Source organism: Pezoporus occidentalis, unplaced genomic scaffold (genome assembly GCF_034315485.1).
Source record: "Pezoporus occidentalis ecotype Australia unplaced genomic scaffold, CSIRO_AGI_Poc_V1 ctg20, whole genome shotgun sequence".
NCBI classification, from domain to species: Eukaryota; Metazoa; Chordata; class Aves; order Psittaciformes; family Psittacidae; genus Pezoporus; species Pezoporus occidentalis.
This window is the reverse complement of record NW_026913856.1, coordinates 7901119-7927672: the sequence shown is the minus strand read 5'-3', so window position 1 is coordinate 7927672 and position 26554 is coordinate 7901119. Positions and strand designations below refer to the sequence as shown.

The 26554-nt window shown below is 52.8% G+C and overlaps 2 protein-coding genes across 2 annotated transcripts in view; both read left to right on the top strand.

Moving 5' to 3' along the window:
• Window positions 1-25536, top strand: part of IRF8 (interferon regulatory factor 8) — a 209455-nt gene extending 183919 nt beyond the window's left edge. Inside the window, exons 2-9 of the mRNA XM_062618370.1 lie at window positions 19191-19365; window positions 20341-20524; window positions 21563-21651; window positions 22112-22223; window positions 22546-22593; window positions 23274-23657; window positions 23977-24092; window positions 25173-25536. Of these exons, the coding sequence (XP_062474354.1) occupies window positions 19192-19365; window positions 20341-20524; window positions 21563-21651; window positions 22112-22223; window positions 22546-22593; window positions 23274-23657; window positions 23977-24092; window positions 25173-25349 (1284 nt within the window). The 5' untranslated portion in view covers window position 19191 and the 3' untranslated portion in view covers window positions 25350-25536. The remainder of the gene's footprint in view (window positions 1-19190; window positions 19366-20340; window positions 20525-21562; window positions 21652-22111; window positions 22224-22545; window positions 22594-23273; window positions 23658-23976; window positions 24093-25172) is intronic.
• LOC134163495 (dual specificity protein phosphatase 22-A-like) lies at window positions 1414-13792 on the top strand. Its single transcript, XM_062618362.1, is given in 6 exon segments — window positions 1414-1478; window positions 1480-1585; window positions 5269-5318; window positions 8132-8206; window positions 9157-9328; window positions 13340-13792. Coding segments are annotated over 6 exon segments (663 nt in total). The 5' UTR covers window positions 1414-1425; the 3' UTR covers window positions 13547-13792.
• Window positions 25537-26554: the final 1018 nt, after the last annotated feature.

Genomic DNA, 26554 nt, shown 5'->3' with positions numbered 1-26554 from the left:
GCTGCTTTGATTTGATGAGCTAAAGGGTTCAGTGTCCCCCTTCTATTGGCAACAGCTTGTGCCATGCTGGGTGACAGGCATTTGCTGTTTGCACCCCATGGATGGGCTGGTGTTCAGCTTAATTAGAGGGGGGCTGGATGTGACCCAGTGCCATTCCTACAGCCTCTCAAACCAAGGGTCTTCTGCCAGATGGGTGCAAACAGGTCAGCTCTTCCTTTCTATGCCTCGGTAAATGGCTCTGGTGGGCTCTTACAGCCCAAAAATACTCTGAGCTGCCCCTTTTTTCTCCTCCATAACGCTGCAGCAGTGAGTCATTGCCCAGCTCCACATACTTGATGGCACTTACTGCAGCATCCTGCCCAGAGAGGTGTTATAAATAGCCTGTGCCTTTGCCTATTTATCCGTCGCTGACAGAGGCAACCTTTGAAACTGTTTGCAAGAGGTGGTTGCTATAGAATAGATAAATAAATCCCAGCTGCAGCGGGGCTGGTTTGCCTGCAGGAGATGGAGAGGGGGGGTCCCTGCTGGACCCCCACCTTGAAGGAGGAGCTGGGATGGGCTGAGCTGTTTGATTCAGCCCTTTTCTGATGGGAAAACAGGACCCTGTGCGAGCCCCTTCCATTGATGTGCTGAGTTTTCCTGAGCTCTGTGCTCCTAAAGGGGTTTGGAATGGTGGTTTCAGTGGGCATCAGCTTTGCTGTTCATTAATGAAGGTGGTTCATTAATTAGGTGCTTGGTTTATCATTGCCTGGGGGGGTTGGTGCCAGGTGCTCTGGTCCTGCTGGTACCACACATGCAGTTCGATGCTCCCACCATGTCTGATGCAATCTGTGCCTGGCACTGCCTTAAATCTCTCTCCTTTCTGTCACCTCCCAGGTTGTCAAAGGACTTTATCTTGGGAACATCCGTGGTGAGTGCTTTTCCCTGTGTTTCCCTGTGTTCCTACCTCTGTGTTGCTGTGAGATCCATGAGGCTGGAGGAATCCCTCTGTGCTCCCTCTGCCTGCTCCCTGTTGAGGACCTCAGCATTATCCAGAGATCCTAATCCCCCAGATAGCCCCATCCCAATCACAAGTGGCCCTGTGCCAGTCTAGCTCAGGAAATGGATATCCATAGGGAGTGCTGGAGTACTGGGAAACCCCGGCATCATTGGAAACCTCCCCTGTGTTTGCTGAGACAATATTTACTGTGGGACAACGCCTGGCTTTCTTGCTGGGCCCTGCAGGGAGCAGGAAGCTTGTGTTTTCTCCAACAGTGAGGACACAACAGCCTTTTCCAAGAGCATAATATCTGGTTTTGGGGGGAGTCTGCTGAATATCCAGTTCATCCAAGGGGAATTTTGCTTTTAAGGAGGTGCATCGTGATGCCTGGTCTCCTTCCCCTGCAGAGTGAAAAGCAGTGGGAATGGGGGACAAAGGGGCTTGTGATGATGGATGTGGGGTGCTGGTGGGTGCTTGGGCCGTCAGATCTCCCAGGTAACTCATGTGCTTCTCCCACTTCCAGACTCTGAGGACCATGAGAGCCTGCGGAGGAACGGGGTGACACACATCCTCTCCATCCACAATAGTGCCAAGCCAGTGCTGGAGGTCAGTGCTCCGGCTGGGGGGCCTGTGGGGCCATTCCAGAGGCGTTAGGGACTGGGAGGGTGTAATTGGGACACACACAGTGTTCTCCTGGCATGGGGCAGAGAAGCAGTGCTGGACTTGCAGTCACTTGCAGTGGTTTGCACTGATTTGCACTGACTTGTGCTGATTTCCACTGATGCTGAATTGCACCCAAAGGGGCTCAGCCTTGGGTTTTGGGGTGGGGACCCGGTTGTTTTGGGGGGCACTGCCCCTCTCTCTTTGGGTTTTAGGGGCCGCAGGGCTGGAGGGGCCGGGAGCACCGCGAGAGGGCGGCGGCGGCCCGCGGATGGCGGCACCGGGGCCGTCAATGGCCCCGACGGGGAGGAGCGGGGGGGCACAGCGGGGCCGGAGCAGCCCAGCCGCACACCCGGACAAGGATCCCGGTCCTTGTGTCCCCACTCAAACCTCGCTGAGCCCGGAGCTCTGCAGAGCCCTCGGGATACGGGTGGGGACACTGAGGCGGGAGCGTTGGTGCCGGAGGTGCAAAGGATGCTGCAGAGGATGAATGGGTCTGTTGGGATCCATCATCCTGGGGTGCTGCAGAGGGTGAATGGGTCTGTTGGGATCCATCATCCTGGGGTGCTGCAGAGGGTAAAGGGGGCTGTTGGGATCCATCATCCTGGGGTGCTGCAGAGGGTGAAGGGGACTGTTGGGATCCATCATCCTGGGGTGCTGCAGAGGGTGAAGGGGACTGTTGGCATCCATCATCCTGGGGTGCTGCAGAGGATGAATGGTCTGTTGGGATCCATCATCCTGGGGTGCTGCAGGGGATGAATGGTCTGTTGGGATCCATCATCCTGGGATGCTGCAGAGGATGAAGGGGACTGGTACAGCTACAGGTTAGGCAGAGATGTGATTCAGAGCAGCAGAAGGACTTGGGGGTGTTGGTTGATGAGAAACTGAACATGAGCCGGCTTCAGTGTGTGCTTGCAGCCCAGAAAGCCAACTGTATCCAGGGCTGCATCAAAAGGAGCGTGACCAGCAGGTCGAAGGAGGTGATCCTGCCCCTCTACTCTGCTCTTGTGAGACCTGACCTGGAGCATTGTGTGCAGTTCTGGTGTCCTCAACATCAAAAGGACATGGAACTGTTGGAACAAGTCCAGAGGAGGCCATGAGGATGATCAGGGGACGGGAGCACCTCCCGTATGAAGATAGGCTGAGAAAGTTGGGGCTGTTCAGCCTGGAGAAGGGAAGGCTGCGTGGAGACCTCCTAGCAGCCTTCCAGTATCTGAAGGGGACCTATAGGGATGCTGGGGAGGGACTCTTCACTAGGGACTGTAGTGACAGGACAAGGGGAAATGGGTTAAAACTTGAACAGGGGAAGTTTAGATTGGATATAAGGAGGAAGTTCTTTACTGTGAGGGTGGTGAGGCACTGGAATGGGTTGCCCAGGGGAGTTGTGAATGCTCCATCCCTGGCAGTGTTCAAGGCTGGACAGAGCCTTGGGTGCCATGGTTTAGTGTGAGGTGTCCCTGCCCATGGCAAGGGGGTTGGAACTGGATGATCTTAAGGTCCTTTCCAACCCAAACTGTTCTATGGTTTTATGATCCTGGGATGCTGCAGAGGGTAAAAGTGACTGCGGGGATCCATCATCCTCAGACGTTGCAGGGGTTGAAGGGGACTGCAGATCCCCCTCAGCCTTTGGGACCACAATGGATAGGTAGCTCCATCAAAACATCAGCTTGAGCCCTTTCCTCCCTAAGGCATTGGGTAAGGTGCAGTGGGGCACAGAGAGGAGGAAGGAGGCTGCATGAAATGGGTGCAGAGAAACGGCTCGAGGCTGGGGAAGGGGCAGCAGCTGGTGCTGGCGGTGCTCAGGGCACGGCCAGATGGGTAACAAACCACACGGTGACTTACAACACGGAGCAAGGCGGGAGGAAAGGGGAACCGGAAAGGCATGGTGGGTTGAGCAATGTGTCAATCACTGCCCCGGCTCCGCAACCACAAACCCCAGCACTGTTCCCACGAGTGGCCCTGCTCCCCAAGGCAGGATGGGGGCACCACGGGGAAGGGGAAGCCACTGGGAGCCCGGCAGTTGTTAAGGGATCGGGGCACAGGGAAGAGTGGGATCGGTTTGGCTGCTGTACCGGTTGGTGCAGTGGCTTGGACTATGTGGTCGCTCTTCTTGCTGCGGGGAGGTTTGGTTAGTACCAGGCATGGTTTTGGGAACCCATGTCCAGGATTGATGGATTTCCAGGTTTTGGGAATCTACATCCAGGATTGGTGGATTTCCAGGTTTTGGGAATCTACAGACAGAGCTGATGGATTTCCAGGTTTTGGGGATCCACGGCCAGAATTGGAGGATTTCCAGGTTTTGAGGATCCATGGTCAGGATTGATGGATTCCCAGGTTTTGGGGATCCATGGCCAGGATTGATGAATTTCCAGGTTTTGGGAATCCACACCCAGGATTGGTGGATTCCCACGTTTTGGGGATCCATCATCCCACAAAACCTGCTACTGTTTGCTTGTTGGTCCTCATGCCCTTGCCTGACACATGGTCCCCTTCTACCTGCCAAGCTCCTGCCTGCATCCACCATCCCCTGTGTGCTGAGGAGCCGCAGTTGGATGGGGCATGGATGGGGAGCCCACTGGCTCTATTTCTCCCCTTATCCTGGCCTTTCCAAGTGTTTTTCCAGGCAGGGAGCAGCCTGCTGGCATCCCATGAGGAGCTGGCAAGTGCCACCTTGTCCCCATCCCATGAGAGGCTGCAGGGTGGCAGGAATGAGCATGGGACTGGGCTAGGGAGGGTGGATAGGACGGATATGTGATGCATGGGAATGCCTGCCCGTGCTTGTGCTTACAGCATGGGTCTTTCCAGCACTGAGATATCCCCTTGCCCATCCCGTGCTGCCCCTTCCCTCCTTATATAATCCTGGTTTTCCAGCCTCCCAATTTACCCTGGGCTCGAGGGTATCCCATGGAGTTGGCCAGCCTGAGGGGGACCTCTCCATAGCTACGCCCATGGCAGGGGGTTGGAACTGGATGATCTTAAGCTCCTTTGCAACCCAAACCAATCTATGATGCCACTGGAGATGGGGCAATCCCTGTGCTCGGCTGTTTTGGCTCTGTCTGTCAGGATTTCCATCTATTTCGCTGAGAAAAGGGAATAAAAAACACAAAAAGAGGAAAAAAAAAGAACCTCAGATGAAAAGGATCTAATTTTAGCTCGGAACAGGGAGGCTCGAGGAAGCGATGTTTTAAGGAAAGGAAAGTAATCTGACCTACGCCAACATGCGGCAGGATGATTTATTGTGTATTAGAAAGGGCTGGCAGGAAATAACTCATTGATGAGAGGGGCTTCGTCAGTGCGTGTTCATACACATCTTCCTCATGGGGCTTGCTGGTTGGGGCCCCAGGAGAGGGGTGGCTCAGATTTGAGGGGCTCCTGTAGCAGTTTCACATGGCCTGGATTCTCCTATGGGATGAAATGGGGGGTAAGACCCTGGGGTGGGTTGGATGTGACCTGTCGTGTTTCTCTCTGTCCATAGGGAGCAGGGTGGTGGTATCCAACACCTCACTGTGGCTTCCTCCTCACCTAAGGGTCATATGGGGCGAGGAAAAAGAGAGAAATTAAGGCTTTTTTGTGTTTCTTGCAAGTATTTTATTACTTATCCTATTACTTCAACCATTTTTATATTGCAGGACATGACCTATCTCTGTATCTCGGCCTCAGATTCTTCCAGTCAAAACCTGTAAGTCATTTGCCGTCCTTTTTCCTCAGTATTGACCTTTTTTGATCAATAAAAGCTCAGATTCTGCAGGATGAAGGTTCAATTTGTGCTGTAAAAGCTTTGTATTGTTGCAGAGCTTGACAGAAGCATTCTCAGGTTAAATAGCATTTGTAGGGCTTAAAATGTGTTTCTGTGTGTGTTTGCATTCAATTTTCCATGAAATCTGGGATTTTTTTCTACTGGGCAGGTTAAGAATTGGAGCATTAGAAAGACAGTGATTTGTGGTGTTCTTCCATACAATTTCCTTGGAAAGAGAAGTAAAATATTTGTTTAAACCATCCTTTTCACCCACGCTGCAAAGCACAGATACTCCTAATGTTCTGAGAATGAAGCTGGTGGGAAGTGCTGCAAGGAAGCCCCAGGCTTTCATGGGATGTGGTGCTGGGGTGTGATGGCACCGGGGGTTGCAGCACTGTGATGCTGCTTTAGCATCCATAAACCACGCACTTCAACCAGAAAATGGGCATTTTTTTTTCCTCTTCAATAACTAAAAAGCATCAAATCTTAATGCAAAGTGACTGGACAGAGCCCCATTGTGGAAATACCGGTTTTCCAACATCCTTGTGAGCAGCCTTGTGCCGGGATGGGATTCTGCTTGCTCATGCTCCCGCTGAGCAGAAAGAGAAGCTTTACAAGAAAACCCTGCCTCAGCAAGAAATGGGGTTTTTTTAGGTGTTATTTTTTTCCCCCATTTCATTGCATTTGAGGCACATCTACCAAAAGGGAAAGAGAAAAAAAGGGAGAAGGGAAAAAAAAGTGTGGCTGCCGGAAGGAAGACTTATTCAAGGAACTATTTTCTGCTTGCCAGTTTATGCCTTGAATTTCACAATCCTGGTGAACTTTGTGTCCTGCAGAGGAGATGCTTGTGACTCCGGATCTCTGCGGCTCTCAGCACTGCTGGCTTCATGCCCCAATTCCATGCTTTGAGGCTGGAAAAGCATGGAGAGAGCTTTTCCATGCCTGGAGGGGGAAAAGCCCCTGTGGGGTGGGTGAGGGTGAATGGGGTGGATGAAGTGCTCACCTCCCTCCAGGATGGGGTGGGAGAGTGATGCTGCTTGCATGGAGTGGGCTGGAGGGTGGCAGAGGGAGCTGGAGGTGAGAGCATCACATCCGTGCAAGCACTGTGCATCCCTGCTGGTCCAAGCCAAGGATGCAGGACTGGGATCTGGAGAGCCTGGATCTGTGTAGGCACCACATGCAGAGGCCCTGGGGAATGTTCTGCAGGTCAGGATAAGCTGAAATGCTCTGGGATAAGCTTTAGGCAGGGAAAGGCACCCAGATGGTGATGCTGCATTTGCTGTAGTGGTTGAGGAGGCCATGATTAGCAATAGACTGACAACATCCAGGTCTGAAAAGCTCCATATTTGTAATTATGACCACAGCTTTGGAGACTTCCATCCCAGCAGAGCCCCCTCCTGTTACTGAATATGTCCTTGGTTGGTTTCTGAAGGTGTAGAACAGGGGGAAGAGCTTACCCTTTGATGGGCTAGCAGGGATGGAGGAGGTTTAGGAGGGTTCTGCCTTGTCTCTGAGCCCCATTGGGAATGAGCCCTGGGCTCTGTACTAGCTCATGCTTTGGCTTCTGAGAAATCAGGAAGGCTGTGCAGGAGGACACCCACCCCATCATGCGGAGCCAGAGGAAGTCCAGAGCTGTGGCAGAGCGCTGATTGCTCCTGCACTCCCAGCCAGGCACCAAAAGGACCCTGTTCTCCTCCCCATAAAGCTGGGGCTATGGGGGCCAGACAGTCACTGCTGCCCGAGTTACTCAGAATCAGGTTTTCTGCCTCAAAACTGGCACAGGGCTCAGTGCAGCTGCGAGGGTGAGCAGGTTATGGCAAACACACACTGAGGAGATGAGTACCTGACTCTGTGTGGGCTCTTGGAGGTGCTCGCTGCCTTTGGGAAGGGTTGGCAGCAGTGTCCAGCATCCCATCCAGTGATGAGCAGGAGGGATGCATCTCACCAGACCCTGCATAACCCTCCCACAAGCACCCATCTCTGTCTCATCAACACATGTGGAGTTGTTTATCCTGTTCTCTATGTCTCCATACCTTCAAAGAGATGGGTGCTGCCCATAGGGCCAAGCATCCAGGTCAGAAGCAGAGGAGCACCATAGGGTTTTGCAGCAGAAAGCCCTGGCTCCCTGCCCTGTTTTGCTGTGAAACTCTCTGGTTTGGGTTAATGTGCTGCTTCTGCCTTGCTGGGGTGCTGGTTGTGCTTTGAGGGATGTAGGCAGCTGTCTGTGGCTGGCAGCCCTAAATCCTACATCCCTGTAATGGGTGGGAAGGGGCTGGATGTGCTCTTTGGGTGAGAAGGAAAAACGAGTTGCACTATTCTGGGATCTGCAGGCAGTGAACCCTGGGAGCCAACTTTTCCTGCCTTCTTCCCTACCAGCATCTTCACCTTGGAGGGAACTGGGTGTTTTTGGCATCATTTGGGAATTGGGGGTGAGCCAATGGCTCAGGGCAGCCTCTAACATGGGAATGTGCATGTCCCTTGGGCATAAGGTGACGGCATCCCCTGGAGGCTGTCTCCCTGCCCTGCCTTGGCTGACAGCATCCTGCTGTTCCCGAGCCCTCAGGAGGCAGGAAATACCCCGGAAAGCCTCTCAGGTCACTTCCTTCCTTGCAGATGACCATTATCCTCTTTGCCTTTGCTTGGCAGAGGGAGGATCCCTGCTCCCATCCCATAGCCCTGTTGTGGGGGACATGCGACGGCTGCGGCTGGGGTGGTTTGGAGCCTCCCATCCTCACCTCCTGTCTCTCTCCTTGCAGGCTGCAGCATTTTAGGGAGTGCATCCGGTTCATCCATGAATGCCGGCTTGGTGGGGGAGCCTGCCTCGTCCATTGGTGAGAGCTGCCGGAACCCCATCGCATTCCCTTGGCATTGGTCCTCTGGGAGGTGGGAATGGGGTCCCAGAAAGGGTCCTCAGCATCAAGTGTCACCTGTGGTGGGGAGGAAGATGAGAAGGAACAGTGGGAGGGTGATAGGGGAAGGTTTCTGCTGCTGAGATCCATGGGGATCACAGAATCATGGAATCAGCCGGGTGAGACAAGACCTTTAAGGTCATCAAGTCCAACCTTTACGCCAGCACTGCCAAGGCCACCACTAACCCATGGCACTGAGGCCCTCATGTACATGTATGTGAACACTTCCAGTATGGTGACACCACCAGTGCCCTAGGATGCCTGTTCCAGTGCCTGATCACCCTCTCTGTGAAGAGATTATTCCTATGTCAGCTGCCTTTCACAGCTACAGCCTATATTTAACAAGGAGACAGCAAGCCATGCTTACTTTCACAGTGAGAATGCCATCTCCACTATGGTACTTGGATAGCAGCAACAAGATGAGTTGGTAGAAAAGTTTGGCTTAGATTCGACTCAGATTAGATTGGAGAGTTGTTAGATAAGAGAGTTAATATCCAATCTAAACCTCCCCTGGCACAGCTTGAGCCCGTTTCCTCTTGTCCTATCACTCATCTGGGAGAAGAGATCAACCCCTCCTCACTGCAACCTCCTTTCAGGTAGTTGTAGGGAGCGATGTATGCTCCATGCACAGAAAACCAGAGCATCCAAAGAGGCGGGATGGGGGAATCCATCTACTCACAGCCTCCAGCAGCACTGTATGTCCATGCAGCTCCTTACCCCCACCATAGCCCTGCTAGCACCCCACTGAGGAGGGGCGTCCATAGGGAGATGCAACCCTATGTTGTGTGCATCCCTATGCATCCCAAATGACGTGTGTTAATCGTTATGATGGGAACACCTCTCCCTGACACTGCTCCCTCTCTCCGTGCCAGCCTGGCCGGGGTATCCCGCAGCACCACTGTCCTGGTGGCTTATCTCATGACGGTGACCGAGCTGGGCTGGGAGCGCTGCCTGGCCGCTACCAGGGCCGTGAGGTCCTTTGTGAGCCCCAACTTCGGCTTCCAGCAGCAGCTGCAGGAGTACGAGGAGACCTTGCTGCAGGAGGTACATCCCGCATCCATGTCCCCTTATGTGTGTGTCTGCAATGTCCCCTTATACTCGTGTCTGCAAGGTTTGCAAGCAGGGATGGCTCTTTTGCATGCAGCTCTATGCAGGGCCAGCTGTTTGCCTGAGCTGGCCTTTGTGTGTGCTATTTATTACCTGGGGATTTTGGGGTTTTGCATACAAAAACAACAAAAAAACCCTTAAAAATAAGGGAGTGCCTTGACATTGTGTGAATGCACTTAGAAAAGCTCTTTAACCCCCAGTGCTTTTCTTGAGGGCTCAGTTAGGATGCAGCAGGAGGGATGGGTGAGCAGCATGCCCCTGGGAACCACGGCAAGGGTGCTGGGCTGGTTGCCTGGAATGCAGCACAGTGAGAGGTGGAAAAGGGGGAAAGGAAGGGAGGGATGCTCTTGTGAACAGCTTTGGGATGTGTTTGGTGTGCTTGGGCTTCCCATATACCAAATCCAGTGCTTTTAGAGGCAGACAAGTGACAAGTGTTGATGGAGAAGTCATCTTTGCTCAACCAAATGATGAGGAGCAGCAGGGTTTAGGAGAGCAAGAGCCCTGGTTGAGTGCATCCCCATCCAGTGTGAGGGAGGGATGATGTAGCTGGGCTGAGCCTGATACTGGCAGCTGGGGGTGACAGTGGCATGTTTAATCACAACAGCACTAATTGCAGGGCTCAGGGATACACTGTTGACCCAGAAAGCCATTGAAAGCAAAGGGAAAGGCACTCAAAAGCAGATCTCCCACACTGGATCCTGCTTCTCCATCCACCCTCAGGCTCTGCGGAGGACCAGGGTCCAAAACTGCATCTGATGGACTTCTGCAAGGACAGATTAACCCACAGCCTGACATCTCACAGCCCACATCAACCCTAGACTTGATCCCATCACTGAAGTCAAAGCCCGCCCCATCCACAGCAGCCATGAGCATCACGCAGTGTCCCCATAGTCCCTCTGACCACTCTGAGTGGGTCAAGGGGGTTTCTGTCCCCCAGGCTATAAGCAGGGACAGCATGTGACATGGTCACAAATGTCACCCATTCCCTTGGCACTGTCACGTGCGGGACACAGCCATGACCCGTTATTGCTGCCTTGCAAAAACACCCATGGAGGAGGGCAGAGAGTGGTCCAAGGGATTACAAAACACCCACAGCGCTGGAGATTCCCTATGGGGCTTCCCCCATCCGGTCCCCAGCCCTTCCCACGCTCTGGCTGTGTCCCAGCATAGGCTGCGGTGTGGGGTTTGCTGTCTCTTGCTCCCCAAAGGCCAGGCTGGGCTCAGCAGGCACCACATTCCCCTTCCTTTCCCTTGGATGCTGCTTTTTCATCTCCTCGAGGTTTTGCCTGGAGCTTTGCAAGCGTTTCCCTGAGGACACCAAAGGCAGAGCCAGGGGTCGAGGCACTCAGATGGGGTTTAGGAAGAGCTGCCTTTTCCTTGGAACACCGTGAATTCCCTGTGGTCCCAGCAGTGGGAGGGAAGCTGCGAAGGCCCTGGAAGGGGGCTGCTGCTGGATGCTGGAGCAGGGAGTGCTGCTCACCCTCAGCTGCATTTGGAGAAGGAGAAGAGCCAGGATGGATGCTCCAACTGCTCCCAGCTCATCCCTGCATCCTCTCCCTTTGCAAGAGGAAGATGAGCCGAGGGTCCCATGGGGTGGTGGATGCTGTAGGTATTCATGGTATCAGCCCATAGGACCTGATACCATATGGGTCCTGCCCCTTTCTTCATGCCAAGCAGCATTTGGCTTGCTTGTGTTGGCTGTGGAAGGTTGCACCTTGTTCCTGTGGCTTTGAGATTGTTTTCTGTGTGTAGGTAGGATGCAAGAGCAAGGGTATCATGACCAGAGCTTCAGATCTTGATGAGGGTAGAGAAGAGGCTGGATTTCCCCATTTAGCCCAGCTGCCATCCCATCAGGCATCAATTTGGAAACACAGTTCATGGGAGCAGCCATGGATAAGGGCTAGGCAGGCTGCTCAGGAGGAAAAGCCTCATTTCTTGTGGTTAAAACCCGTGAGGAACAGGTTGAGAAGGCTCTGGACAAGCATCCCTCAGTGTCTCAGGTTCCTTGATGTGGAGCAGGGACCTCAAATGTTACCCTGGGAAGTAGAAATGGGGAAGATGCTCTCTGGGACTGGCCGGAAAGTGTGCATGGAGCATGCAGTTGTGGTTTCAAGCTGGCAAATGGTGCTTATCAGAATGGATAAAGAAGGAAGGAAGAGACCAAGAGCAGCAGCACCATGATGGGTAAGGTCAGAAAAGGAAGTAAGTGAGCACAGAGAAGACAGCATGAATGTGAGAGAGGGTGCAGATGGGCATTTGGTTGACAGGCCTGTCCCCTGTGGTGCTGGCACACCATGGCCAGGCTGCCTTCCCACCCTGGTGCTGTCCCACATGGGATGGATGCTCCTGGCTCCAGAGAGAAGAGGAGGGCAGCAGGTAAGTGGTCAGCACTGGAGGAAATGGGCTGTAACCAGTTCTTGCTCTCACTTTAAAGGGGAATGCCTGGCAGCAGCAGCAGGGTGTTTTCCCCATTCTCCTAATGGATCCTTCCCTCCTTTTGCTGGATGGTGAGAGCCAGCTCCCACTGGACACATGATGTGTGCTGAGTCCTGGTGGGTGCTGAGCTTTGGTGGCCAGGCTGGTCTGCCCATGGAGCTTCATCCCTCTGGATGGTTTCCACAGGAGGAATGTTTCAAATCCTGTCCCAAATCCTTTGGGACTCACTTCCCAAAGAGATCAGGTCTGGCTCTCGGGGTCCGCCCCAAACAAGGGGTCTGTCTGCTTGCAGGAGGCAAGTGTGTAGCAGCAGTGGTGAATCCCGCTATCCGAGGGAGTGGATTTAGGAAATCCCGACATTCCTGGTGGAAATCCCCTCTGTCTGAGCTGACTTCCCCTGGCTGCAGGAGGTGGGGATGCCACCAGGGTCAGTCTCAGCTCACGATCCCTGTGCCTGCAGCAGTGCTGGCAGGATGGGGCTGAACCAGCCATCCCATTTTCCTGCATCCTTCACCTTTGCCATGAGCTCCATGGCTCCTGGCCATGGGGTGCTGCCATGGCACCCCGGGAAGCTGGAACCACTGCAGGGACCTCTCACCCTGGGGGTGCTGCTTGCCCCCTCCCTCTGGTTCCCCTGTGCCTGTCCCAGTGCTACCCTGGCTCCCTCTCTTGACCCTTTGCATCCACAGGTTTCACATTCCCGACTCCATGTCCTCCATCCTTAAGGGCTTTTCTGGATATATTCCTACCACTCATCCCAGTAACTCCTGCTCACTGGAGCAACTGGTTCCCAGCTCCTTAGGAAGATGGCAAAGCCTTGGTGGGGTCCAGCAGAGCTGCCCCTTCCTGCCCATGCTCCCATGTGATGCAGTCTGAGCCCATTGGATTCTCCTTGGAAGCAGGAAGCATTTCCATGGACCATCTCTCACTTCCCACCCACCTCTGGACCTCATCCTGCCGCCAGCTCATCCCCAGGCACTGAAATGCTCCTGCAGCCTTTACAGCTGGATGCAGGGATAAAGGGAGGAAAGGAGGCACCCCTCAACCAATGCAGGGAACAAGGTGCTTTGCAAACAAACCTGCCTCTACATGCAGGAGCTGACTTGGCCGTGCAGCTTGTAGCAGCGAGTCCAGCTTCTGGAGGCTGTTTCTGTAAGCTTTCCTTACAGGAATTCAGGCACACAAGGGAACAGCAGCAGCTTCTTGGCAATGTAAAGTAAATAAAGCTGCAGCTGGCGTGAGGATGCTGCCAGCTTCCCGGGTCTGCCTGTGCCGGGCTGGGGATGCGGGAAGCACTCATTGAGGGGGGAACTGTTGCATCTCTCATACGATGTGGTTGTGGTGTGTGAGCTCCTAAGAAACTGGGGCCTTTCTGCTTGCTGGTTGTGGCTGGGGATGCCCCGGCCTCACAGGGATGCTGTGGGCATTGCTGTTGCAAGCCCCATCTCTCAGCCTGGGGGTGTCTCATCCCCCAATGGCTCTAACAACCTCTCTTGCCTTTTTTCCTGGCAGTATCGTGCTTGGATCCACCGTGACTATGGCAGGAACCCATTTAAGGACCAGGAGGAGCTGCAGAGCTTGCTGGCCCAGCAGGAGGAGAGGCAGAAGGAGCAGCAGCTGGGGAGCAGGGATTGCTCCTGGCTCCACTCTCCAGCTCCCACCTACCCGCTCCCCTACCATGCAGGTGGCACCAGCAGAAGCAGATGGATGAACAGATAAGCTTCTGGCTGCTCAGAGGCAGACATTGGCCCCGGGGCTTGGAAAACCAGGTCTTCCCTTTGCCAAGTGCCTCTGGGGGTTCATGTCTAGGGCAGAAAGCAGCCAGCACCAACCTCAGCTGTGGTTCGAGGGTTGGAGCAAGGGGGGTCAGGACTCACAGACCATCCCATTGGCTGCCAGCTCTGTGTGTTCCCCATGGCAAGGCAGTAAATTAATGGCAGTGTCTTGATCTGATCTGTTTCCCCTTTCCCATCACCCAGAGCAGCAGCAAACCCCATCTCCAGCAGCATGGTACCCAGGGCTCCTTTGGCTGCGAACAGGGATGCCAATGCATACCTTGGAAACCAGGGTGGGATGAGATGGGGAGATGTAATAGCGTCATAGAATAGGTGGTCACCTTGTACCCTGCTTTTCAGAGGAGCTGGAAGCTGATGCAGCCCTGGGAGGGATGAGTGCTGGGATGTGGAAGTGCTGCTGAACCCTGGTTGTCATCCAGGGGATGGGGATAAGGGGCTGGAGGCTCTTTGTGCTGCTGATGTCCCTCCTGGTCCAGCCTATCCTTGGCACATGTCCATCTGGCATCTTTCTTTACCCAGTGAAGGGGGAAATCCAGCTGTGCTGGAGGCCTCCAGTCCCCACCGCCTCCATCCCTGCAGCCAGAGTAGGTTTGGGCTTCCCCTGCTGCCCAATCTGAATGTCCCTGGTTGCAAAAGAAGCCGGTTGCTCCGTTGGACTCAGTTGACCCTCAGCCCAATTTAACGTTGTCCCTATCTAACTGCCTGTTTAATATTGGAAGATGATGACTTTGTCCCTTTTTCATCCCAAACCCATCATTTTCCAAAGTGTGGGCTTCCTTTGCCAAGGTCTTCATATCCACCCTGCAAGGAAGGTCCTAATCCATAGATGCAGCCCTTCTATATTTAAACCCTTAACTCTTCTTTGCCTTTTGCTATAAATACCTTGCTTGGCTTCTCAAAAATATCTATTCTGAGGAAAAAAAAAAAAAAGCATGCAAAGTATTTCCAGAAATTCCCTCAATTTCTGGGTACTTAAGTATGAGAGTGCCAGGGGACAAGCTCCTAATAAAGGGGAGAGTGATTAAATCCATAAGGATAATTGGCTTTGATTTGTGGTGCTTTTGGTGGGAATGGGGAGATGGACTGACATGGCCATGCTGCTATGTCCTGTTTCCTATTTTCTTGATGAGAACCACCAGCAAAATTAAACGTTTTAAGGACTCAGTGTTTAGCCATAACATAGGATTCCAGGAAAAAAAGGGCTGTGGATGCTGTTCCCTGTCTTTTTAGGTTGAGAAAGGGTCCCTTTGGCTGCAGTTCTGCATGGAAGAACACAGTGGATTGTGCCTGCAGCACACATGGGAAAGCAAAGCAATTAATGCGATCAAGGACCATAAATGGATAAATGCTGTTGGTGGAGTGGACAGAAGGGAAGTTGAGCAAACTGGGTCAATATTGGATTTAATGCCTCTGTTATCATTTTAGGAAACAGAAAAAATAGAACTTGCACATAGGAGAAGAAAAAAAAAAGAGGAAAAGAGAAGAAAGTTGGTTTCTGGTGTAAATAGGAAGTCATTGGAGATCTGTGATAAGCAGGGGTTAGATTTGCAGTAGGTGTGATAACCTCCATGCAGCGCTGCTGTTCTGTCACCTCACCCTTCCCATCCCACCACTGGCCATCCAGGGCTCAAACATTCCCAGAGGAACTGCAGCCCCAAAGCAGCTGTTACCCCTGGGAAAATGCCCTGATTTGGGGAATCACAAGGGATGCTCCCCGTAAGATGCAGCATCACCCGTGCCCTCATCACAGCAGCACCTATTGCCCAAACAGCATCTCCTAAACCCAATTTCCCCCTGAGTTTTGAGGGTGTCCCAGGCAAATATGTGTATTTTTACACTGTGGCCTACATCAGTGCCACCTGTGTTGGCTTTAGGGCTTTCGGCACTGGAAGGCAAGCCCCGAAGGAGGTAAACCCCAATGATTTCTCTTTGCCAAGTGCCTCTGCTGCAGGGGAAACCGCTGTGTTCAAGTGTAAATGAGCTTCCCATGGTGCTGCTCACACACAGGGAAGTGGTTTACAAGAAATTCCCGGCTCTGCCGCTTGCCCCAGGGCGTGTTTCACTTTTCCCTTTGCCATCCTGCTCCATTCCAGCCGGCCGGCACCAGGAGCGGCCAAAACCCCCGTTTTAAGGGGGTTGTTGTTTTATTCTCCTCCCACTGGGACTCCCCTTACCCCACAGAGGTGACATTTTGCCTTTCCAGGCTGCCCATGAAGCTGTGAAGCCAGAACGAAGGCAAAGGCGATGGAATCACCCCGCTGGCAGCAGGGTCCCGTTTAGTCAATGGAGAAGCTGGATTATACAATTCCCCTTGGAAATATCCTAAATTTCTCACGACTTCTACAAAATAAACCATTTTTAACTGGGGGGGGGGTCTCTGTCCCGCATAGAACTGGTGCCATGAGGGGCAGAGATGCAGCTCCCTCTGCAAAGCTGAACTTGTTTCTCAGTAAAAAAAAACCCAAAATAACCCTCCCAACCATGTCTGATTGCAAGAGAAGTTTTTGGCTCCCCTCAAATCTTATGGGGGTGTGGGGGATCTGATTAGGATCAGTTGAGTGTTTAAAAACAAGGGTTATTACAGATGTTATTTGTTAGGAATGACAGTAAAGGTTGTGTACCTTAGATCATTATTTTTATCGTAGCAGCTGCGCAGCTCCATACATTTCCCATTTCTCTCTATTACCCACATGGGAGTAATTATGGTTTTCTTCCAAGAAATGTGTGTGTAATCTGGTAATCCCGAAAAAAAACCCCTCTGAGGTCAGGCTGCAGAGGATCCTTTATTCTCCATCACATCCAGCAGCCCCAGCTAGTTATGATGGGGATGGCCTGGGGCTGCCGTGCTCTGCCAGGGCTCTGATCCCAGCTGGAGCAGTGAGGGAGGGATTGATCTGGACCCGGAGCTGGTCCAGGAGCTGGGGCTGATCCAGGAGGGAACTGTGAATTTCTGGGATATGGACTGATCAGGGCCTGGGGAAACTGCTCTGAGACTGGGGGTAAATCAACCAGGGACTGGGGAGACTGGTCTGGGATTGGGGATAGTCTGATCTAGGACTGGGGAGACAGGTCTAGGACTGCAGATGAACCAGTTGGGGACTGGGGATGGATTGATGGGGCACTGGGAGACTGGTCTGTGACTGGGGATGGACTGAACTTGGACTGGGGATGGAACGATCTCGGACTGGGGATGAACCAGTTGGGGCTGGGATGGACTGGTTGGGAACTCTGGGACTGGGGAAACTGGTCTAGCACTGGGGATGGATCGATGGGAGACTGGGGAAGGACCAGTCTGGGACTGGGGAGACTGGTGTGGAACTGGTCTGGGAATGGGCAGGGATCAATGGGAGCCTGCGGAGCCCGGTCTGTGCCTGTGGCCGGCCCGACCCCGGGCACCGTGCGCTCAGCGGGGGACAGGCAGGACACGACGGACCCCCGACACCCACGTGGAGGCCCCGCCCCTTCGCTGACCACGCCCCATCCCAAACCCCGCCTCTCCGTGCCACGCCCCCCCCCCTAGACCACGCCCCCTCCAAGCAGCTGATTTCTCGGAAGGGCTCGCGGTTCGGAGAACGCGGAGCCAGCCGCGCATGCCCAGGCGGCGGCTTCCCATTGGACAGCGGAAGGCGGAGGCACCTCCCCATTGGGTGGGGTGGGAGCGGGGAGAGAGGGGTGTAAGGCTGGCTATTGGCTGGGCTGCTGGCGGTGTGGGTGTGGTGGGCACGCCCCCCTCCGGTGGCCTATAAAGGGCGGTAGAGGCGGGCGAGGCGTTGGTGCGGCGGCGTGGAGAGGGTGAGGATGGGGGTGCCGGGTACCGGGTGCGGGGCCACGGGAGGGATGCGGAGCCATAGGAGGCTGTGGGGATGCTGTGAGGGCTGGAGCAGCTCTGCTCTGGAGCCAGGCTGAGAGAGCTGGGCTGGGGCAGCTGGAGAAGAGAAGGCTCCTGAAGGGGAGACCTTAGAGCAGCTCCAGTGCCTGAAGGGGCTGCAGGAAACCTGGAGAGGGGCTTGGGACAAGGGCCTGTAGGGACAGGCCAAGGGGAATGGCTTGAACCTGCCAGAGGGGAGACTGAGATGAGCTCTTAGGCAGAAGCTGTTCCCTGTGAGGGTGCTGAGGCGCTGGCACAGGGTGCCCAGAGAAGCTGTGGCTGCCCCATCCCTGGCAGTGTTCAAGGCCAGGTTGGACACAGGGGCTTGGAGCAAGCTGCTCTAGTGGAAGGGGTCCCTGCCTGTGGCAGGGGTTGGAACTGGATGAGCTTTAAGGTCCCTTCCAACGCAAACTAGTTGGGATGAACCCATCCCCATGGGCCTGATGGTGCAGTGCTGCCTTTGCCAGCCCTATATTCTGTCTGATTGTCCTGGTGTGGGGCTGGTGTCCTGCATGCTGCAGGGAGGGCTCTTTGCCTGTGTTGTGTGTGCTGATTTGTGTCACTGGGGCCAGCCTGGAGGGCTTGGGCAACCTTCCATGGAGGGGAATGGAGCTCTAGCTTCTGCCAGTGATGATGGGAGCAAGCTGTTTAGAAAGCTTGCAGGTCTAGAAGAGAGTCTCATTTCAACTGGTGTTTCTGAGGCTCTTCGTCTTGGTATAAATCCAGAGCATGCACAGAGGTTGTCTGCTCCCATCTGTGACATGTGCTCGGGGGTATCCAGCTTTGGAGGGGCATCTGGGATCCAGCATTGTTGGCTGATGGTATTAGCTCTCACCATCCCCAAAAACAGGGTGTGCTGTTGATGGCAGTAGGGCAATGGGGAAGGGACAGAAGTTGGTGGCACTGAGCTGGTGTGAGCAAAGCAGGGACCACCAGTACGGGCTGTACTGGAAATGTCCTTGTTTTCACCCCCAAAACCTTCCTGTGGGGCAGTAAAGAAAAGGAAACTGGGGAAAGGCAGTCCTGTAAAACTTGGAGCAGGGCTTTGAGCCTCGAAGCTGGTCCTGGGGCTGCTGAGCCCTCCTGCCAGGCCACCAGCTCCCAAAGTCTGTATAGGTCTTACCATAGTGGTGATGGAGGATGCCAGGAAGGCTGATCCCTGGTGCTTTGCCTTCAGTTGGGCAGGAGAAGCTTTCCCATGGCTCCTCCATTAAGTTACTCAGTGATTTTGGCTCAAAATGACCAGAGGTCCCCAGTAATAGGGGTGTGACTTCATCCCACATCTTGGCATCCATCCTCTGTTGGAGAGGGTCGGTAGTGTGGCCCCATCCCTGTCTCCTGTAGATGCTAATGGGTGGCTGCCCTGGGATGACCTGCCCAGAGTCACTTGCTCAGTTGACAGCAGAAACGGGTGCTTTAGACCCTTTCCATCTGCTTCCTATGTAACTTACTCCTTTTGTTGCTGCAGGAGAGCACCATCACCCTGTTTTTGTGAGCAGAGCTTTGATTATAGAGCGGGAGGAAGATGTAATAACTCAAGAGTAAATTGCCTTGATTTTTTTCCTTCATTATGAAAGAAGCAGGGGGATGTTTTATTGTGCAGACATGGGACACGAGCACAACACAATCCCTTGTACCCCAGCTGTGCTGGGACAATCCTGGGGGAGCTAACGGGGCTTGGATCTCTCATTCCATGCAGGATGTGCGACCGCAACGGTGGCCGGCGGCTGCGGCAGTGGCTCATTGAGCAGATCGACAGTGAGCTCTACCCTGGGCTTATCTGGGAGAATGAGGAGAAAACCATGTTCCGTATCCCATGGAAACATGCCGGGAAGCAGGACTACAACCAGGAGGTGGATGCTTCTATTTTCAAGGTAAGGCCAGATGGTTAATGTGTTTTATCAACAGTTCCTGACCTCTATAGTGCTGATAGTGCTGCTGGTGCAAGATGTCCATGCTGTCTATAGCTTTTGCATCTCTAACCTTTGGAAGAGATGCTTCACCCCACAATTGGTCTCCCAGGCTCTTTTGGGGGTATCTATTGCATTTTGCCAAATGTTGGTACCACTTTTAGGTTTGACAGGAGGAGGAGCTGGATGTGCTCCTTTTAACCTGCTCTAAACTTCTTACCAGGCTATTACTGATAAAAGGCTGGATTTACAAAAAGGACTTTGCAGGAGGGAAGGAAGTCTTGGATGTCACTGAAGGTGGAGGGAGGTGTTTCCACTTTTGGGGAAAAACTGGAAAATTCCATCCTGAACCAAAAAGGTCAGGAATTGCCTTCCTCTGCCCCCACTTCCAAATATCTGTACTGGTGAGCAAGTTCACTTTCAAGGCAGTGACCACTAGTTAGTGGTTGGTTCAGGAGCACTGAGTTATGAGGATGGCATTGAATTCAGCTATTTGAAAATATAGAAATATGTATTAAAAGTAAATATGTGTAGAAACCCCCCAATTTTTCAATCTCCTTTCAATGATAAAATGTATTCTCCCACCAAGAGCATGTTCTGATCTTACAAAGAAAGCAGCTCTCCTTTATTAGCCAGAAGCTGGAAAATTAGGTTTATTTTTATTTTAATTGAGGTCTTATCAGTGTTATCACTACTTCTACAGTGATTCCTCAAATCCCCAGCATCTCCTGACCTGTAGGTTTGAGATGAAGCCACATTTGATGATCTTGACTTCTGCTTTCTAAAGCCTGGGTGCTGCAGCCCTTTGCGCACCTGCGAGCATCACTGGGGCAGGTGGTGCTGCTCCTCACCCAGATGCTTGTCCCTGTGTGTGCACGTGTCTGCAGTCTAGGAGCTCGCATGGAGGGTTATTCTGTGGTGGTGGTTGCTTTGTTTTAGGCCTGGGCTGTTTTCAAAGGCAAGTTCAAAGAAGGTGACAAAGCGGAACCGGCTACGTGGAAGACGCGGCTGCGCTGCGCTTTGAACAAGAGCCCTGACTTTGAGGAGGTGACAGACAGGTCCCAGCTCGACATCTCTGAGCCCTACAAGGTCTACAGGATCGTGCCAGAGGAGGAACAGAAAAGTGAGTGCCCTGATAAATGACTGACCCTCGTGGGTGCTTTGAGCAGCCACACTCCTGCTGCTGATCTATATCTGAGCCATCTGCTTCTTCTTGGCCAGTCTCTGCTCTTGTGCTATGACACTTTGCTGTCCTGCTTTGCACATGTCCCCTGTGTCACTGTGGTAGCAAGGAAGGGCAGGCTTTTTTCTATCCCCCTAAACAGCTGCTTAGGAAATCAGGGATAACTGCAGCATCACAGAATCATAGAATAGTTAGGGTTGGAAAGGACCTTAGGATCATCTAGTTCAACCCCACTGCTGTGAGCATCCATCCGGTAAAGATGGTGCAGAGGCAAATCCAATGTCATCACCCCCTCGATGAGGGTACTTGAGCCCCATCCTTTTGTCTTCCCAATGCCTGCCCTAGGTGGATGTCCAGGAGCTGCAGTAAATCCCTTCTCTTGGCAGCAGTGATTAGCAGCAGAGAGCAGTTGCTGCTGTGCTGTGTGGTACAGCACAGGTCACACTAAGTATATCTCGTTGTGGTTGTGGGTGTGTGTGTGCTTTTCCTTTTAAGTGTAAAATACTTAAGAAGTGTTGCTGTCAGGAAATCTGCCTTTAGCCTGTCAGTCCCCTTCAGCCACATTCACATGGGGGGACGTGCTGCTGCTATGCAAATGGCACTGCAGGTTCCCACCAGCAGCATGACTGCGCTTGGCTCAAAAAGGAGAAGCAGCAGGCCCAGTCTCTGGGGTGCTCAGAAAAACCCCATCCCTCTCCTCTGCTCTAGCTCTGTCTCTGCTGCTGGCCAGACTCGATTTGCCTCACTGTTGGTCACTATGCAGTGGGGCAATGGGCTGCAAGCTGGGTTTTGCAAACGCAGCTCTGGAATGGGCTGTGACCTCCCTGAGGTGCTGTTATGTGGCTCTGCTGTCCTGTGGTTCTCAGTTTCATGACTTCTATGGGGTGAAGGGTTTCTGAAGCCCAGTGGTGACACAAGCTGTAGCTGCGTGTGGGGGGTGTGTGTGTGTCCTCACTGCATCCTAGCCTCCCTTTGCAGGCAAAGCAGGCATTGCCAATGGGAGCAGCCTGAATGATGTCAGGGAGATGGACTGCAATTCCTCTGCAATCGATGATCTCATGAAAGACGTAAGCCTTCACTGTGGGTGACTTGCTGGAGGTGGGCTTGTGTCCAATGGCCTAATAGTGTTTGTTGCCTTCCTAAAGTTCAGGCTGCTGAGCACTGGGGAGAGCAGCACTGGGTATTGCAGCTCATTCATGTGAGCCAGCACATGGTTGTGATGAGCACCTCGTGCTTTATTTGCATCTGGGCCAGTGAGACCTTTGATGGGGGATGGAGGCTGGTTTGGCACTCTGATCCCCTTCTTGGCCGTGTTGCATTGGGCTGCTTCTGCTCAGTAGCCCTGGAGGGTGTTATTTGAGTGTACAGCCTTGGGAAGGCCAGACTTGATCTTTCTAACCAAATTCGTTGGCATCCTGTTGGTGTTGCCATTTGGACCCTCTCTGAGCCCTGCAAGTGTTTCAGTGTAGGTCAGTGGCTGCCTGAGGTATTGAAGCTGCTCTGATCTCAGTGCCTGCTGTCTCACAGTCCCCCTGTGTAGATGAATACCTGGGAGTCATCAAGAGAAGCCCCTCACCACCCCAGGAGACCTGCAGAAACCCCCCAATACCTGACTGGTGGGTGCAGCAGCCCAGCCCTGGTAAGTAGCTGTTATATGATGTCTGATGGGACTGAGATTTATGGCTGAGGCAGGAGACGATGTGTAATGGACAATGGTTGTATTTTATCTTTCTTATTAATGCTTAAAGTACTAATTAAGAGCACTGTGCTTGGTACCAGGCAATCAATCAGGTACTGCACAAGATTAAGTCTACCTGGAAGTGTTTATTGGTGTCTCCTGTGTGGGAGCTGGGAAGTCTGATGTGCCTGGCACAGAAAACCAGGAGGCTGGGGGGAGAGAAGGGGACTGGGATTTGGGAGCTGGGCATGTAGGCTTAGTTTGGCTTTCTCTTTACCCACAGCATTACCACCGATGAATGGATACTCCAGCTATGAGCAGCATCATTCAGGTAAGGCAGGTCCTCAGCCTGGCTCTAGACTGTGGCCATCAGATGCCTCTTTGGGGTTCGGCCTCATGTGTGTTGTGGCAGAAGTTGACTGCTCCCTGCCTTTTTGGGGGAGGCTTTGCTTTGGGGGTGCTGCACCCTCCTGAGTATGCACAGGCTTTGCATGCAGAGTAGGGTCACATCCTGTTTTGTGTCCTGTGGCCATGGCGCTGGCACGGGGAGTTGCCCTGGGATCAACCATGTCTTTGGCGTGGAGAGATCTGCCCACAGTAAGGGAAGTGTGAAGCAAAGGCAAGAGGAAGGGGTTTGGTATCAGGAGCTCTTGCTTGATCAGCACTGCTACCAGCCTGGGTGATGGAGAAGTCCTCTAACAAGGTCATCAGGATTGGAACAGGCTTCCCAGGGAAGTGATGGAATCGCTGTCCCTGGAAGTGTTCCCAAACCATGTAGCCGAGGCCCTCAGTGCCATGGATTAGTGGTGGCCTTGGCAGTGCTGGGGAATGGTTGGACTTGATCTTAAAGGTCTTTTCCAGCCTGGTTGATTCCATGATGGAGATCTCCTCCATCAAGTGAGACTCTCTCCCCTGAAATTGTGCTGCTCTCGCAGGGTTTGTGCATTGCAGTGAAGAGCAGGCAGGGTTTGTCTTCCGCTGATGGTGTTTCCCATCCCCATCATTCCCCAGGCTATTCCCCAATGGTGATCAGCTTCTTCTACAGCGGGAGGCTGGTGGGGCGCATCACCACGTGCAGCGAGGGCTGCCGGCTCTCGCTCAGCCAGCCCTCCAGCCATGGGGAGAAGCTCTATGCCCCGGATGGCCTGGAGCACGTGCGGTTCCCCTCTGCTGATGCCATCCAGAATGACCGCCAGAAGCAGATCACCAAGAAGCTCTTTGGGCACTTGGAGAGGGGGGTCCTGCTGCAGAGCAACAAGAAGGGCATCTTCATCAAGAGGCTCTGCCAGGGCAGGGTCTTCTGGAGTGGGAACACCATGGTCTACAAGGACAGGCCCAACAAGCTGGACCGGGATGAGGTGGTGAAGATATTTGATACCAGCACGTTCTTTAGAGGTTTGTAGGAGCATTCCCATCTTTATCCACTCGGTGGGGTTGGAAGGGTAGAGCCCTTTTGCCTTAGAGCACTTTGAAGTCGTCCCTGCCCATCACTGATGGGTTACCCAAGTGTTCTGCATGAGTAGCTGATGCTACCAGATCTAGGGAGGAATAACCTGATGTTTTGCATCACTTGGTGAATGCATCCCAATTGGAGGCTTTTGCACAACAAAGCAGCTTCTCTTGAGCCCACGGCTTTCCTTTATGGCAGGGTGCTTGGTCCCAGACCCACATAGCAAAGGCTGGCAGGCAGCTTCCAACTGTTCTCTCCTTGCAGAGCTGCAGCAGTATTACAACAACGAGGGCCGCTTCCCAGAGAGCAGAGTCATGCTGTGCTTCGGAGAGGAGTTCCCAGATGCAGTGCCACTGCGGTGTAAGCTCATCCTTGTGCAGGTATGGAGGGCTGCCCTTTGGAGCAGCGATGCTGGATTTCCCACCTTGTCTGGACCATATTCCCTTTTTTTTCCCCTCTCAAGTAGGGCTCTAGCTTCATCCCCCAGAACCGTGGTCATTTGGGTGCCTGAATTGATGGGGTGGCATGGCATGGGTATCTGCTTATCCACAGCCTCCTGAGAGGTGCTTTAGGCTGTTGCTTGTCAGAGACTGCTTGATCTGGGTAGATCACGTTTGCAAACAAAGCTCCCAGATGGAAAAAGCTTTCTTTAAAGTCCTAGAAATCTGTTCTCTTCCTTCTGTTTGTGCCTTTTGGCACTGGGACCAGTGCCCTCCCATTTAGGAAATGGTGGAATAAATCCCTGGAATGGTTAAGTGAAAGCTTCAAGCTGAACAGCCAATAAATGTGGTGAACAACCATGGTGGACAGCAGTGGGGTTGGGAAACCTTCAGGAGGGTGAAGGAGGAGATGGGATGAGAGGTGCAGTCCCCATGGCTCTGGCCAGATAATTCTCCCTGGAGGAGCTGGAACAATTCTGGGATCTCAAAGCCTTAGGGCAATAACCAGGGTGTTTCTGAAGCCTGCACCCAGTGTGAGACCCCCTTGGGCTAACTAGGCTGTGGAAGCAGGGATATGGCAGGAGGACACAGGGAGGGTGCTGCATCTGCCCTTGAGCAAACAGACCCACCAAGTCTGTGAGGTCCTGATTTACAAGTTCAGAGACTGGTCCTTTGCCTCCTGCACATCTTTCTGCCCTGGTCACCCCCTTTGCTTTGTGTGTCTGCACCAGTGCTTTCCATGTGCTGTCTCCTACCTCCCTATAGCTCTGCTGGGAGAGGAGTTCCTATTCTAGACGTATTTGCGCCAAGGTGGCTTGGGCAGTTGGACCTGTTAGCCTGGCTGGACCTGGCCACCCATGTCTGGTGGCACAATGGCTCTGCTGTGTCTCTCCCACGCTTTTCCCTACCGCTTGGATTGATGCGGGTGGATGCCATCAGTGGGAGATGCCCAAAGAGGTTCCTCTTCATTCAGTGTCTCCATGACTCTTTTTGTGGTCTTCATGACTTCTTCTTGTGCAGGTGGAGCAGCTGTGTGTCAGGCAGGTGGTGGAGGAGGCTGGGAAGACCTGCAGCAGCAGCCCCATGCTCCCCATAGCTGATGAGACGCAGCATGACCAAGTGTACAGGATCTTCCAGGACATCTGTGCAACGCACCAGTGGCCGCTCTTCAGGGAAAACCAGCAGATTGCTGTCTGAGCCTCCTTCTCTGCAGTGATAGCGTGGTGGTTTGGGGTGATCTAGGCCCAGTTTGGTCCTCTTAGTACCTGAATTCCCTTTCTGGAAAGTTGGCTTTTGTTGTCTGCTGTTTCCAGTCCAGAGTCTATAGATACAACAGTAAAAATTGCTGTAGGTTGGGTGCTCAGCATCCATCCTGCCAACATGACCTTCGCTGATAGAAATGACTTGTACCCAGTAGGGTAGTCCCATTGTCTGTAGCTAATGGCAGAGGGAGGAGGAAGTGTCTGGCTTTGTGTTGTCTTTGTTCATGGCCAGTCAAGCAGATCCAAAGCTCAACAGCTATAACGCCCTGCTCTAGTGGTTTGCAGCTCAGGCCTTTCTGAGAGTAGCAATTTATTAGGGGATAACTCTTCAGAAGGCTCCAATATAGGAAATTTATTAGGGGATAACTCTTCAGAAGGCTCCAATATAGGAAATTAAGATGCTCCAATATAGGAAATTCTTTCTGTAAATCAGCTTCCCCCCCCGCCAAAGGCTCCTGCTGATGGAAGCCAGGGTATGCCTTCCAAGCAGGACCGTCTCAAATCCCTCTAGTTTTGCTATATGTAATACTGAAGTGTTTTGAAATTTGGAAATGCACAGATTATATATGTGAATGTTGAATATGAGAGTTTAGAAATCTTAATTTTTCCTAACCAGAGACAGAGTTTATATAAATATTAAATATCTTTTATTTTCAAGATCACAGCTTAGTTGAATAGTTTAACTTCACCCTCCCAAACGCATGTGTTGGTCTCTCCCAAGCATGACCAGGCAGTGGCATCCATGTGTAAATCCTCATTAACATGCTTTGTGGGTTGACAGAAAGCATGTTCATGCAGCTGACACAAACCAGGACTGCACATGTGTGCGTGCTACTCAGCTGCCTATTTATTTTATGCCTGTGGTTTATTGACTCTTTTGTATTTTTTTATCCCCCTTTCAATTAAAGTGCTATGTTTTGTATTTCTCTTGCAATGTGGTTCTTGGTTGTGCTGAGTGGGAGCTCAAACCTGATGGGGGGAGTCTGCTATTTCCAACTTGCTCCTGCCCTGGTCTTCACTGCAGTGGGGTCTGTGTTAATCTGCTGTCACCTCCCTCTCGCTCCATCTCTGGGATGGAGCCAAAATGCTGTAATGCAATGGAGGAAGAAAAGGGTGTCATTTGTAGAGCCTTAATTCTAG